The 16,125-nt window shown below is 47.9% G+C and overlaps 1 protein-coding gene across 5 annotated transcripts in view; it reads right to left on the bottom strand.

Annotated features, from left to right (window-relative positions):
• Positions 1–1,077: 1,077 nt before the first annotated feature.
• Positions 1,078–16,125, bottom strand: part of LOC142256961 (uncharacterized) — a 404,836-nt gene continuing 389,788 nt past the window's right edge. For 4 of the 5 annotated variants that reach the window (XM_075328989.1, XM_075329005.1, XM_075329012.1 and 1 more), the window contains 6 exons: positions 15,681–15,758; positions 14,975–15,151; positions 14,769–14,892; positions 14,620–14,687; positions 14,312–14,414; positions 1,078–4,776 (listed from right to left, as the gene is read on the bottom strand). In XM_075328989.1, coding sequence (XP_075185104.1) covers positions 2,258–4,776; positions 14,312–14,414; positions 14,620–14,687; positions 14,769–14,892; positions 14,975–15,151; positions 15,681–15,758 — 3,069 coding nt within the window. In that variant the 3' untranslated portion in view covers positions 1,078–2,257. The remainder of the gene's footprint in view (positions 4,777–14,311; positions 14,415–14,619; positions 14,688–14,768; positions 14,893–14,974; positions 15,152–15,680; positions 15,759–16,125) is intronic. The other variant, XM_075329021.1, reaches the window with a different exon arrangement.

Here is a 16,125-nt window from a genome sequence, read left to right as displayed (position 1 = left end):
CTGGGCGATGTTGTGCGCCACGGGCAGCGATTTGCCCGTGTCGCACAACCGACGGGGGCCGGGTACCGACGATAGCGATATCGGTACCGATATTGCAGCGTGTAAAGTGGTTTTTAGTGGCAGCTATGGGCTGCTGCCATTAACTCCTTATTACCTCGATTGCCACCGCACCAGGGCAATTCGGGATGAGCCGGGTACAGTCCCGGGACTGTCTCATCTAATGGATGCGGCAATTCCGGGCGGCTGCTGGCTGATATTGTTAGGTTGGGGGGCTCCCCATAATGTGGGGCTCCCCATCCTGACAATACCAGCCTCCAGCCGTATGGCTTTACCCTGGCTGGTATAAAAATTGGGGAGGACCGCACGCCGATTTATTTTAATTATTTATTTATTTTACTGCACGATGTAGACCTGCCCACTGGCAGCTGTGATTGGTTGCAGAGAGACAGCTGTCACTCATCGTGGGGGTGTGTCTGACTGCAACCAATCATAGGCACCGGTGGACGGGGAAAGCAGGGAATACGTGATGGAATAATGAGCGGCCGGCTTTTTCAAAAGAGGAGAAGCCGCCATAGTGTGAACGCCGTGCAGTGCCGCTCCGGTGATCGTGGATCGGTGAGTAGGAGAGAGGGGGTGGGAGGGAGAGACCGACATGGACAGAGAGAGAGATAGAGACAGAGAGAGAGACAGACCGACCGACAGAAAGAGAATAGAGACCGAGAGGTAGATACCGACTGACAGAGATAGAGATTGACTGACAATGACAGACCTCACTCATTTCCAGTATTTTCTGAAACATGCAATAAATGTATTTAGAAAAACGCATGTCACTAGGGTGGTGTGTGTGCTGTCTGTGTGCCATCCATTTATTTACCCGCTCCCATAGAGTTTCATTGGGGAGACACGAGCGATTAACTCACCAAAACGCAGCATGCTGCGATTTTTTTCTCAGTCTGATTTGGACTGAGAAAAAAAATAGCAGATGGGAGCTGCCTCATTGATTAACATGGGTCTGAGTGCAATGCGAGAATTTCTCACATTGCACTCGTGCGAGTTAATCGCAAGTGTGAAGCCGGCCTTAGGGGTCAAGTTCACCAGCAGAACCTGATTTCTTTTCTGGTCCGTCCAAGTTCGGCGAACCCGAACATCCACAGGTTCACTCACTACTACTTAGCAGTAGTATATACATATGAATTAAAAACCTATTGCAGGAAATCGAGCGCAGCTTCTCCAATGTGCTGCAAGAAAATCCACCAGTGGGGATCCACACACAGGAAATGCTCCGCTTTCCATCTCCAATGGCAATGTAGTAGTGGGATAAGAAGGATCAATATACTAGATTTCAATAATATTTTATTAAAATTAATAAAATACAATGCAATGCATTTTGCTATGAATTGGCCTTCTTCAGGCTTATAACTCAATTTATTTATTTTACTTACTTTAAGGCCATGTGTGCACGCTGTGGATTTACCGCGGATTTGCTGCAGAAAATGTGTCTAACATTGCTGCAGTCAATTCCCTAGCAAAACCTATGGGTTTTAAAAAATGCTGTGCGCACACGGGTTTTTTTTATATACTTGGAGATTTACTTGCGGATTTTCTGCTGTGGAATTAATGAGCATGTCACTTAATTTCTGCAGGTACTTGTGGTTTTGGCCAAAGATAATGGTTTTGGTGCGGTTTTGTAACGCAGGTGTGGGATTCTTTCAGAGGGTCCGTTTTTTCTTAAGAAAAAGGCACTTTCTAGTGCGCACATGGCCTTATAGCATCATTAATTCCGCAGCTTTACAGACATTATCACCACTGTCCTCATTGGGACTCACAATCTACATTCCCAATCAGTCTTTGGAGTGTGGGAGAAAACCAGAGAAAATGCAGGCAGAACTTAAAGACTCCTTGCAGATGTTGTTTTTTTGGGGATTTGACAGAAACAATTGAAAAAATGTCTGCTTCCTTGTTTGAATGTTTTGTGATGTCTACCAAGATTTATGTTATACTCATGTTTCTTCTGTGTGAGTTTTTGATGTACAATTAGATGTAACTTTTGGTGAGTACACTCCCCACATACAGAACATAAAAATGGCTTCTCCCCTCTGTGAATTCTTTGATGTCTGACAAGATTTGATTTCTGGGTAAACCATTTCTCAAATTCTAAACATGAATACGGCTTTTCCCCTGTGTGAATTCTTATCTGTTCAGCCACAGTTGATTTACTGCTAGAATATTTCCCACATTCTAAACATAAAAATATCTTCTACCTTGTGTGACTTTTCATGTGTCTAACAGAAGTGGATTTGTTAACAAAGCATTTCCCACACTGTGAACAAGAAAATGGCTTCTCCCCTGTGTGAGTTCTTATATGTATAACAAGCTGTGAGTTCCGAATAAAACCTTTCCCACATTCTGAACATGAAAATGGCTTCTCCCCTGTGTGAGTTTTTATATGCATATCACGCTGTGATTTCCAAATAAAACCTTTCCCACAATCTGAACATGAAAATGGCTTCTCCCCTGTGTGAGTTTTTATATGCATATCAAGCTGTGATTTCCAAATAAAACCTTTCCCACATTCTGAACATGAAAATGGCGACTCCCCCGTGTGAGTTTTTAAATGCATATCAAGCTGTGATTTCCAAATAAAACCTTTCCCACAATCTGAACATGAAAATGGCTTCTCCCCCGTGTGAGTTTTTATATGCCGATCAAGCTGTGATTTCCAAATAAAACATTTCCCACAATCTGAACATGAAAATGGCTTCTCCCCTTTGTGAGTTTTTATATGCCCATGAAGCTGTGATTTCCAAATAAAACATTTCCCACAATCTGAACATGAAAATGGCTTTTCTCCCGTGTGAGTTTTTATATGGTCATCAAGCTGTGATTTAGAAGTAAAATCTTTCCCACATTCTGAACATGAAAATGGCTTTTCCCCCGTGTGAGTTTTTATATGGCTATCAAGCTGTGATTTACAAGTAAAATCTTTCCCACATTCTGAACAAGAAAATGGCTTCTCCCCTGTGTGCGTTCTTATATGCACATCAAGCTGTGATTTACAAATGAAACATTTCCCACATTCTGAACAAGAAAATGGCTTTTCCCCAGTGTGAGTTTTTATATGGTCATCAAGGTTTCGTTTCTTACTAAAAGCTTTCCCACATTCTGAACAAGAAAATGGCTTCTCCCCTGTGTGAGTTCTTATATGCACATCAAGTTGTGATTTACAAATGAAACCTTTCCCACATTCTAAACAAGAAAATGGCTTCTCCCCTGTGTGAGTTTTTATATGGTTATCAAGGCTTGGTTTCCTACTAAATGCTTTCCCACATTCTGAGCAAGAAAATGGCTTCTCCCCTGTGTGAGTTCTTATATGCACATCAAGCTGTGATTTACAAATGAAACATTTCCCACATTCTGAACAAGAAAATGGCTTTTCCCCTGTGTGAGTTTTTATATGGTCATCAAGGTTTGGTTTCCTACTAAATGCTTTCCCACATTCTGAGCAAGAAAATGGCTTCTCCCCTGTGTGAGTTTTTATATGGTCATCAAGGTGTGGTTTACGAATAAAACCTTTACCACATTCTGAACAAGAAAATGGCTTCTCCCCCTTGTGAACTTTTATATGCATATTAAGTTGTGATTTGCAACTAAAACATTTCCCACATTCTGAACATGAAAATGGCTTCTCTCCTGTGTGAGATTTTATATGCATATTAAGCTGTGATTTGCAACTAAAATATTTCCCACATTCTGAACATGAAAATGGCTTCTCCCCTGTGTGAGTTTTTATATGCAGATCAAGCTTTGACTGACAAATGAAACATTTCCTACATTCTGAACATGAAAATGGCTTCTCTCCTGTGTGAATTTTTATATGCTTATCAAGGTGTGATTTGCATCTAAAACCTTTCCCACATCCTGAACAAGAAAATGGCTTCTCCCCCGAGTGACCTTTTATATGCACATCAAGCCATGATTTCCGAATAAAACCTTTTCCACATGCTGAACATGAAAATAGCTTCTCCCCCATGTGTGTTTTTATATGCACATAAAGCTGTGATTTCCAACTAAAACATTTACCACATTCTGAACAAGAAAATGGCTTTTCTCCAGTGTGAGTTTTTATATGGTCATCAAGGTTTGGTTTCCGAGTAAAACCTTTCCCACATTCTGAACAAGAAAATGGCTTCTCCCCTGTATGAGTTCTTATATGCCCATCAAGCTGTGATTTACAAATGAAACATTTCCCACATTCTGAACAAGAAAATGGCTTTTCCCCAGTGTGATTTTTTATATGGTCATCAAGTTTTTTTTTCCGAATAAAACCTTTCCCACATTCTGAACAAGAAAATGGCTTCTCCCCCATGTGAGTTTTTATATGGTCATTAAGCCTTGATTTCTGAATAAAACCTTTCCCACATTCTGAACATGAAAATGGCTTCTCCCCCGTGTGAGTTTTTATATGATCATCAAGGTGTGATTTCCGAATGAAACATTTCCTACATTCTGAACAAGAAAATGTCGTCACTCCCATGTGAGTTTTTATATGCTTTATATTAAAACCTTTCCCACAGTCTGACCATGAATACGGCTTCTCCCCCGTGTGAGTTCTTAGTTGTTGATCACCCCTTGTGTGGCTTTTATTTTGCTGAACATTCTGCGTTGAATCAGTAGATTGTTTAGAAACATCAGATGAGGGATCTTGGGTGTGAAGGACTGAGGGTTTTTCTGGAATACTGACTTGCTCTTCAGATGTATTCTTTATTATGCCAAAATCTTAAGTCAAAACAATAAAACAGATTTGTAAATTTTATACACTATAACCTTAAAACTTGGTTTTCACTGGTAAACTCAGGCCCCTGACTGCAGTATCGTTAAGCTGTCCAGATAGTGATGGTCTTATTAGTAATTACCAAAACAACTCTACCACAATACCAAAAAGAAATGACATAGAAAATTAGTTAATAATATTGATTACATCCTGACTGTCATACCTGGCACCACAAGCACAGTGTCTATGGCTTCCTTATCAAAGGGATATAAAAGGAATTATACTTTCTGAGGCCATAAACTCGAGTGTCTAAATACTCTATAAAACGAAACGGACAGAGAACAGCACTCCATGTGTGAACTGTCTGAGCACAGCAACCAAAATATTATCTATAGCGCTCACCACAACAAGTTGTGCTAGCAGGTACAACACTGGAAATAGGCCAGGAAAATCCTCCAGAAGCTAATGCACCAACCTCCAACTCCCACAACCCAAGGTAGAGAGCGGATTATGGAAGGAAAGGGGCTGCAAAAAGAGGAAACGAGCCACTGCTGGGGCAATCAATTCTTACAGAATACCGCTCTGCAGCCTCTTTCCATCCATAAATCCTCTATAAGGTTAGTTTCACACTTGCATTGTGCGGCATATGTTGCAATCCACCGCCTTGAAGAATTATGGTAACCGTTGCAGGAATCCGTTTATTCCTCATAGGCTTCTATTAAGGGCGGATTGCAACGGATGGTCTTGCGTTGCATCTGCCACGCGGCACATCAGATGTTATGTCGGCGACCTTCAGTGATCGTCGGGCGGAAGGAACGCATCATGTAACGTTTTTTGTTGCTGTAAAAATCGCACTCTGCAGGATTCCGTTGGGATCCATTAAGAGGCATAATGAATGCCTATGGTGCTGGATTCCGTCGCCATTTCGTTTTTGCGACAATTTCCAGTGCAGGATTCCGTCACGTTCTACTGAGCATACTCAGCATGTCCAGCAGAACGTTCTAAATCGTTTAAAAGCACTCTTGGTCTCTCTCTCTGTCTGTCTGTCTGTCTGTAGGTCTCTCTCTCTCTGTCAGTCTTTCTCTCTCTGTCGGTCGGTCTCTCTCTCTGTCGGTCTCTCTCTCTCGATCCCTATCTCTCTCTGTCAGTTTCTCTCTGCAAATCAAAAAAGTCTGTGGAGCCTCTGTTAGGAGTCTCAACACAGAAACCAGCCAGATATCCCTCCGGGAAGGACCCAGCCAAGGGGTGGCTCTTTTTAGGAGACCACCATAACCACCATATTAAGTGGCCCTTTTAGTCAATATCCAACTTTTTGACAAGTTTAAAGATATGACAAGGGAAATACCAAGGCCAGGTATCCATCCACAGACAGCTGTTTCGGGGTGTTGCCCCTCATCAGTGTGGAGTAGGATTCTGGCCAGGTGGGAGCAATGCCTAGTAGACCAACAAGACAAAACAATCACTGATCTCGGGGAGACCAGCCAGAGAAAACACTGCCGGCAGCCAGCGAGGGCGCCCAAGACAGTGAAATCCTAGGTACATTGCCCCCTGGGAAATATGAAAATCAAAAAAGTCCGTGGAGCCTCTGTTAGGAGTCTCAACACAGAAACCATCCAGATAGCCCTCTGGGAAGGACCCAGCCAAGGGGTGGCTCTTTTTAGGAGACCACCATAACCACCATATTAAGTGGCCCTTTTAGTCAATATCCAACTTTTTGACAAGTTTAAAGACATGACAAGGGAAATACCAAGGCCAGGTATCCATCCACAGACAGCTGTTTCGGGGTATTGCCCCTCATCAGTGTGGAGTAGGATTCTGGCCAGGTGGGAGCAATGCCTAGTAGACCAACAAGACAAAACAATCACGAATCCGTTAAAATAGCGCAAATGTGAAACGGCCCTAACAAAGGCTCCACAGACTTTTTTGATTTGCATATTTCCCAGGGGGCAATGTACCTAGGATTTCACTGTCTTGGGCGCCCTCGCTGGCTGCCGGCAGTGTTTTCTCTGGCTGGTCTCCCCGAGATCAGTGATTGTTTTGTCTTGTTGGTCTACTAGGCATTGCTTCCACCTGGCCAGAATCCTACTCCACACTGATGAGGGGCAATACCCCGAAACAGCTGTCTGTGGATGGATACCTGGCCTTGGTATTTCCCTTGTCATATCTTTAAACTTGTCAAAAAGTTGGATATTGACTAAAAGGGCCACTTAATATGGTGGTTATGGTGGTCTCCTAAAAAGAGCCACCCCTTGGCTGGGTCCTTCCCGGAGGGATATCTGGCTGGTTTCTGTTTTGAGACTCCTAAGGCTAGTTTCACACTTGCGTTGTTTTGACGCAAACGGAATCCGTCACTAATGTAGTACAGTTCATTTATTTACATTTGAAGCGCGTTACTATGACGTGTGTGTGTGTCATGCAGTACCCGCTTGTGTCCACATGATGTTGCGCTTCCACTGTAAATAAATGAACTGTACTGTGTTTATGACGGAACCCGAATCCGTTAAAATAGCGCAAATGTGAAACGGCCCTAACAAAGGCTCCACAGACTTTTTTGATTTGCATATTTCCCAGGGGGCAATGTACCTAGGATTTCACTGTCTTGGGCGCCCTCGCTGGCTGCCGGCAGTGTTTTCTCTGGCTGGTCTCCCCGAGATCAGTGATTGTTTTGTCTTGTTGGTCTACTAGGCATTGCTCCCACCTGGCCAGAATCCTACTCCACACTGATGGGGGGCAATACCCCGAAACAGCTGTCTGTGGATGAATACCTGGCCTTGGTATTTCCCTTGTCATATCTTTAAACTTGTCAAAAAGTTGGATATTGACTAAAAGGGCCACTTAATATGGTGGTTATGGTGGTCTCCTAAAAAGAGCCACCCCTTGGCTGGGTCCTTCCCGGAAGGATATCTGGCTGGTTTCTGTGTTGAGACTCCTAACAGAGGCTCCACGGACTTATTTGATTTGCATATTTCCCAGGGGGCAATGTACCTAGGATTTCACTGTCTTGGGCGCCCTCGCTGGCTGCCGGCAGTGTTTTCTCTGGCTGGTCTCCCCGAGATCAGTGATTGTTTTGTCTTGTTAGTCTCTCTCTGTAGATGTCGGTCTCTCTCTTTCTCTCTGTCTCTCCCCCTCTCTCTTACTCACCGATCACCGGCGCGGCGCTGCACAGCTGTCACACTGTGCTGGCGGCGTCTGCTTTTGAAAATGCCGGCCGGTCATTATTCCATCTCGTATTCACTGCTTATGATTGGTTGCAGTCAGACACGCCCCCACGCTAAGTGACAGCTGTCTCACTGCAACCAATCACAGCTGCTGGTGGGCGGGTCTATATTGTGCAGTACATTAATAATTAAAAAAAAATGGCGTGCAGTCCCCCAAATTTTGATACTAGCCAAGATAAAGCCACACAGCTGAAGGCTGGTATTCTCAGGATGGGGGAGCCCCACGTTATGGGGAGCCCACCAGTCTAAAAATATCAGCCAGCAGCCACCCGGAATTGCCGCATCCATTAGATGCGACAGTCTCGGGACTCTACCCGGCTCATCCCGAATTGCCCTGGTGCAGTGGCAATCGGGATGATAAGGAGTTAATAACAGCCCAAAGCTGCCACTAAGTCCTAGGTTAATCATGGCAGGCGTCTATGAGACAGCCCCCATGATTAATCTGTAGTGAAAGTAAATAAACACATACACCCCAAAAATCCTTTATTTGAAATAAAAGACAAAAAAACCACCCTCTTTCACCACTTTATTAATCCTCAAATACCCCTCCAGGTCCGGCGTAATCAACATGAGGTCCCATGACGCTTTCAGCTCTGCTACATGAAGCTGACAGGAGCGGCCGTAGAACACCGCTGCTCACTGTCAGCTCCACAGAGCAACTGAAGTGAATCGCGCTGTCGGCAGCGACGTCACTCAGGTAGGGCCGATGTGTGCTGTGATGATGGGGGTGGTAGTGCCTGCGTGTGTGCGGTGATGATGGGTGCGGTAGTGCCTGTGTGTGTGCGGTGATGATGGGGGCGGTAGTGCCTGTGTGTGTGCGGTGATGATGGGGACGGTAGTGCCGGTGTGTGCGGTAGTGCCGGTGTATGCGGTGATGATGGGTGCGGTAGTGCCGGTGTATGTGCAGTGATGATGGGGGAGGTAGTGCCGGTATATGTGCGGTGATTATGGGTGCAGTAGTGCCTGCATGCGTGCGGTGTTGAGGGGTGCGGTAGTGCCTGCGTGTGTGCGGTGATGAGGGGTGCGGTAGTGCCAGTGTATGCGGTGATGATGGGTGCGGTAGTGCCATTGTATGTGCTGTGATGATGGGGGCGGTAGTGCCTGCGTGTGTGCGGTGATGATGGGGGCGGTAGTGCCTGCGTGTGTGCGGTGATGATGGGGGCGGTAGTGCCTGTGTGTGTGCGGTGATGATGGGGGCGGTAGTGCTGGTGTATGTGCGGTGATGATGGGGGCGGTAGTGCCGGTGTATGTGCGGTGATGATGGGTGCGGTAGTGCCTGCGTGTGTGCGGTGATGAGGGGTGCGGTAGTACCTGCGTGTGTGCGGTGATGAGGGGTGCAGTAGTGCTTGCGTATGTGCGGTCATGAGGGGTGCGGTTGTGTCAGTGTGTGCGGTGATGATGGGTGCGGTAGTGCCGTTGTATGTGCTGTGATGATGGGGGTGGTAGTGCCTGCGTGTGTGCGGTGATGATGGGTGCGGTAGTGCCTGTGTGTGTGCGGTGATGATGGGGGCGGTAGTGCCTGTGTGTGTGCGGTGATGATGGGGGCGGTAGTGCCTGTGTGTGTGCGGTGATGATGGGGGCGGTAGTGCCGTTGTATGTGCTGTGATGATGGGGGCGGTAGTGTTTGCGTGTGTGCGGTGATGATGGGGGTGGTAGCGCCTGCGTGTGTGCTGTGATGATGGGGGCAGTAGTGCCTGCGTGTGTGCGGTGATGATGGGGGCGGTAGTGCCAGTGTGTGCGGTGATGATGGGGGTGGTAGTGCCTGCGTTTGTGTGGTGATGATGGGGGCAGTAGTGCCGGTGTGTGCGGTGATGATGGGGGCGGTAGTGCCTGTGTGTGTGCGGTGATGATGGGGGCGGTAGTGTTTGCGTGTGTGTGGTGATGATGGGTGCGGTAGTGCCTGCGTGTGTGCGGTGATGAGGGGTGCGGTAGTGCCTGCGTGTGTGCGGTGATGAGGGGTGCGGTAGTGCTTGCGTGTGTGCGGTCATGAGGGGTGCGGTTGTGGCAGTGTGTGCAGTGATGATGGGTGCGGTAGTGCCGTTGTATGTGCTGTGATGATGGGGGCAGTAGTGCCTGCGTGTGTGCGGTGATGATGGGTGCGGTAGTGCCTGCGTGTGTGCGGTGATGATGGGTGCGGTAGTGCCTGCATGTGTGCGGTGATGATGGGGGCGGTAGTGCCTGTGTGTGTGCGGTGATGATGGGTGCGGTAGTGCCTGCGTGTGTGCGGTGATGATGGGTGCGGTAGTGCCTGCATGTGTGCGGTGATGATGGGGGCGGTAGTGCCTGTGTGTGTGCGGTGATGATGGGGGCGGTAGTGCCTGTGTGTGTGCGGTGATGATGGCGGCGGTAGTGCCTGCGTGTGTGCGGTGATGATGGGGGCGGTAGTGTTTTCGTGTGTGCGGTGATGATGGGGGCGGTAGCGCCTTCGTGTGTGCTGTGATGATGGGGGCAGTAGTGCCGGTGTGTGCAGTGATGATGGGGGCGTTAGTGCCGGTGTGTGCAGTGATGATGGGGGCGGTAGTGCCTGCGTGTGTGCGGTGATGATGGGGGCAGTAGTGCCGGTGTGTGCGGTGATGATGGGGGCGGTAGTGTTTGCGTGTGTGCGGTGATGATGGGGGCGGTAGTGCCTGCGTGTCTGCTGTTATGATGGGGGCGGTAGTGTCGGTGTGTGCGGTGATGGTGGGGGTGGTAGAACGGTGTATGTGCGGTGATGATGGAGGATCGCTCTCTCTCTCGGCTAAAGAAAACTAAAAGAACGCAAAACACGTTATTTCACAGGAATCTGTTGCCTTTATTATAACACTATTTACATCGCATCCGTCACACAACGCAAGTGTGAAACTAGCAGGGGCGTAACGACCGCGGTCGCAGAGGTTGCCACTGCGACCGGGCCCGCAGAGTTATAGGGGCCCGGCAGCCGCTCTGCAGAGCCGGCTCCTCTCAGAGAGGAGATGCACTGCTCAGTGGCCGACAATGCGACCGCCAGGGGGCCGGTCTGTGAGTCAGGGGGGACCCGGTGTCAGCAGGGGGCAGAGGGGCTCCTGACCTAGAGAGGCCCCCCAGGCGTTTCTGACGTGCGGCAGAGCAGAAGCGATCCTGCATAGCAGACGGAATCCATCCTGCAGGACCTGCGATGATATCATGCCCATGTGACTGTGTGGGAGGACACACAGGTTTCCCGGGCAAAAAGCATCAGAAGATACTGACTACTGAAGGAGTTTTGGACACATGACTGGTAATGAGAAAAGAGGGGACATGAGGGGGAGGGGGGCTGCGGGTGAGTGGCATATGAGGGCTGCAGACTGTGACAGAACGATGTGAGTGGGGGCAGAGTGTTTCAGAGAGGGGTAAGTTGGGGTACAGGCAGGGTGAGATATGTGGAGCAGGGTGTGTGAGATATGGGGGTGTAGTGTGTGTGTGTGTGATATGGGGGGTGCAGGCTGTATGGGGAGCAGGGCGTGTAACATATGGAGGTGTAGTGTGTGTGATATGGAGAGTGCAGGCTGTATGGGGAGCAGGGTGTGTGACATATGAAGGTGTAGTGTGTGATATGGGGGGTGCAGGTGTAGGCTGTATAGGGAGCAGGGTGTGTGACATATGGGGCAGTGGCGTAGCTACCACGGTCGCTGGGGTCGGAAGGAGAAAAGAGGTACTGTTTTTTTATTTTGCTGGCTGCATGACACATGGAGGCCAGGAGGGGCCTTGGTGCATGACACATGGAGGCCCTGGGGGGGGTTGGCTGCATCACAAATGGAGGCCCTGGGGGGGCTGGTTGCATGACACATGGAGGCCTGGAGGGGCTGGCTGCATGACACATGGAGGCCTGCAGGGGTCTGGCTGCATGACACATGGAGGCCCTGGGGTGGCTGGCTGCATGACAAATGGAGGCCCTGGGGTGGCTGGCTGCATGACAAATGGAGGCCCTGGGGGGGCTGGCTGCATGACACATGGAGGCTCTGGGGGGGCTGGCTGCATGACACATGGAGGCCCTGTGGGGGCTGGCTGCATGACACATGGAGGTCCTGGGGTGGCTGGCTGCATGACACATGGAGGCCCTGGGGGGGGGGGGCTGGCTGCATGACACATGGAGGCCCTGGGGGGGCTCGCTGCATGATACATGGAGGCCTGGGGGGCTGGTTGCATGATACATGGAGGTCTATGGGACTGCATAATAAATATGCTGGACACCTTATACATGGACTAGGGGTACATTATACATGGAGGAGTATGGGGCTGGATAATACAAGATGAAGGACACCTTATACATGGAATATATGGGTGCATTATACATGGAATATATGGGTGCATTATATATGGAGGAGTATGGGGCTGCATAATACAATATGATGATTTATGGGGCTGCATAATACAATATGAAGTTTTATGGGATTGCATTATAATACATATAGGACTATGGGGGCTACATTATAATATATGGAGGACTATGTAGGCTACCTTATACATGGACTATGGGGGTGCATTATAAAACATGGAGGACTATGGAGTGAATTATAATATATGGAGGACTATCGGAAATGCATTATAATACATGGAGGACTATGGGGTGCATTCTAATATATGAAGGGTTATGTGGGACCCTTTATACTATATGGAAGGCTATGTGGGGGCCATTATAGTATATGGAGAACTGTATACTAGGGGGGACAAAGATAAAAGCATGAGATGGGAAAGTTTTGTGCTGAGGGAAAAAGGCTCTTTCCCGCAGCACCCAGCTTTCCTATGCTCTGATATGGGAAAGCTGGGTGCTGAGGGAAAGATGTATGGCAGAGCATGGGAAAGCTGGGTGCCGAGGGATTTCAGATCATGGGAAACTTGGATGCTGTGGGTAAAAGCCAAGTGTCAGCGTCATGATCCTGTACCCCGACTGTCAGTATCATTATCCCTACCCTGAGTGTCGGTGTATGTGGAGGTGGGCTCCGGTCCAAATTTTGCACCAGGGCCCATCAACCTCTAGTTACGCCACTGGAAACTAGCCTAATATGGAAGAGTCAGCAACACAAATGAGCAACCGAGGAGAGATTTGTTACATTTCAGCATCTTGTGATTAAAAAGAAAAAAAACTTGAACATTTTCTCTCCTAGAAGAAAATCAGATCAGACTCTAGAAACACTTTATCCTTTCTCCTATTATTAGACTTGTATCCGGCACATTCACTGACGTCATTTCATCAGGAAGAATCTCTCAAGAATTCCCCCCACCGATATCAGGATTAAATTGTCGGACCTCGGACATCCTATCCGCACACAATGGGTTATATATAAGAGGTGACGCTCGTCTTTCATGTAACCATATTTGTTATGTGATAATAACGCTCTGCCATCTCTGTCTCCTCCTCCTCCCTGGTGAGCAGCATTACCGACCCTCAGAGCAGTAATCTCCATCCGCTCCGGTTATTTGGGTTTATGTCTCCATGTTCTGTATCAGTCACACACTGACATGAGTGTAATAGGAGATAATTGATTCTAAAGGCCCCGTCACACGCAACGACGTATCTAACGATATATCGCTGGGGTCACGGATTCCGTGACGCACATCCGGAATCGTTAGCGACATCGTTGCGTGTGACACCAACGAGCAACCGTTAACGATGGAAAATACTCACCAAATCAGCCATTGTTGACACGTCGTTCATTTTAAAAAAAAAACGTTGATTGTTGAGGTCGCAGGTTGTTTGTCGTTCCCGAGGCAGCACACATTGCTATGTGTGACACCTCGGGAACGACGAAGTACAGCTTACATGTGCCTGCCGGCAATGAGGAAGGAAGGAGGTGGGCGGGAAGTCACGGCCGCTCATCTCTGCCCCTCTGCTTCTATTGGTTGGGCGCTAAGTGACGCCGCACAAACCACCCCCTTAGAAAGGAGGCGCTTTGCCGGCCACAGCGATGTCGCTAGGCAGTTAAGCCCGTGTGACGGCTCCTAACGATATTGTGTACCACGGGCAGCGATTTGCCCGTGACGCACAAACGACGGGGGCGGGTACGCTCGCTAGCGATCTCGCAGTGTGTGATGGGGCCTTTAGTCCCTAAACTGGAGAAACCCCTCATCAGCCCTGATATCGGATAATAGGAAGGAGCTGGAGCTCGTCCTCGCTCACATCGGCAGAATTCATGTCCAGCTGTATTTCTCCTCTATAACATAACTGCACATCCCGTGTTATCCCCTGCACCGGGATCACAGATTCAGTCACATTTCATGTGTATTATACATGAAGGGTTAATATACCGCTGGAGAAAATGACACAGCAAAAAGCGGAAAATAGGAATGTGTGACTTGTGTGTGTTATTGGGTGGTCTGTACTCACCGGGGCGGTGATCTGTAGGAATCTCCTCGTTACTCCGCTGATCGCCCCTCACATTTCTCTCTGGAGAATTAATATTGTTCAGATCTTTATCCGGATCCAAAACCTGCAAAACAAAAAAAATATTGTAAAAGTCCCCAGGAATAATGGAGATAAGATCCGGACATGTGAGGTCTGTGGTCAGCTGTGATCCTGCCGTCTCCACCGCTCTCATTACACAAGTATAAAACATCTAATACTGGAGGAGAAAACAAGACTGACCACAAGGAGGACACAGCCGTCTACACCTCATAGGGGAGATCTCCATCTACCTGAGGATCCTGTGGAGGAGGAGGAGGAGCGGGACATCTCTCTGGGGTCGTCCTCGTACTGGAGAGACCTGCAGGAGACACAGACAGGACGGACATCATTATTACATACAGATAATTATAGGCCGGGTGTATTCAGTCCTGTCTATTACCTGGTGATGTGCGGGGCTGGGGCTCCTCCATCATCACCTCCTTGTACCGCTCCTTGTGTCCTTCTAGATACTCCCACTCCTCCATGGAGAAATAGACGCTGACGTCCTGACACCTTATAGGAACCTGACAACACAATGATACCGTCATCACCTAGAATCCTCCAGTGCCGTCCTGTATAATGTCCCAGCATTCCCAGCAGTGTCACCTCTCCAGTCAGCAGCTCAATCATCTTGTTGGTGAGTTCTAGGATCTTCTGGTCATTGATGTCCTCATGTACCCGGGGGTGAGTTGGAGGCCCCGGGATTGGGCTCAGGGTTCCACCCCATCCTTCACACACAGGGGCCTGACAGCGATCACTAGAGGTCTTCACTACTGTGTAATCCTGAGTGTGGAGACATTAATAATATCACTATAGACATTTCCAGAGTCCATCACCTCCCCGGTCATATCCTCTGTTATTCCCATAGATAATGATGTAATGTGATGACATCAGGATCTCTCACCTCCAGGGTCATATCCTCTGTTATCCCCATAGATAATGATGTAATGTGATGACATCAGAACCTCTCACCTCCCCGATCACATCCTCTGTTATTCCCATAGATAATGATGTAATGTGGTGACGTCACAGCCTCTCACCTCCCCGGTCATATCCTCTGTTCTTCCCATAGATAATGATGTAATGTGATAACATCAGAACCTCTCACCTCCCCGGTCATATCCTCTGTTATTCCCATAGATAATGATGTCATGTGGTGACGTCACAGCCTCTCACCTCCCCGGTCATATCCTCTGTTATCCCCATAGATAATGATGTAATGTGATGACATCAGAACCTCTCACCTCCCCGGTCATATCCTCTGTTATCCCCATAGATAATGATGTAATGTGATAATATCAGAACCTCTCACCTCTCCTGTAAGATGGAAGATTATCTCCAGACTCAGGTTTAATATCTTCTCCGTAATTTGGTCTTTGTCCTTATTCATCTTTTATGGGTCAATCAGGAATAATCAAAATAAAACAACAGAAGAACCTTTATTGTAAAACGGTTGAGATGATGTTGAGAAAATCAACTAAAAACACAAAAAATAACTGAAGATAATAAGGAGAAATGATTTGAGAAGATAAAGTGTAGATGTCGTCTTCCCTTTTTTTTCTGTTGGCGCCAACTGAATCCGATCTGGGGAGGAGACTGTGCAGCAGATCGGGCGACTGCAACACTTTATTCTTGGTCCTAAAATTGTCCAGTTTTTAGAGGAGTTTCTCAAACCGTGTGTCGCTCTCTCTCCCTCATGTGTAGTGCGGGGTCTGTCGCTCTCTCTCTCTCATGTGTAGTGCGGGGTCTGTCGCTCT

The sequence above is a fragment of the Anomaloglossus baeobatrachus genome, chromosome 1, assembly GCF_048569485.1.
Source record: "Anomaloglossus baeobatrachus isolate aAnoBae1 chromosome 1, aAnoBae1.hap1, whole genome shotgun sequence".
NCBI classification, from domain to species: Eukaryota; Metazoa; Chordata; class Amphibia; order Anura; family Aromobatidae; genus Anomaloglossus; species Anomaloglossus baeobatrachus.
Note: the sequence above shows the minus strand (reverse complement) of the source record. Positions and strands in the feature narration are given on the sequence as shown.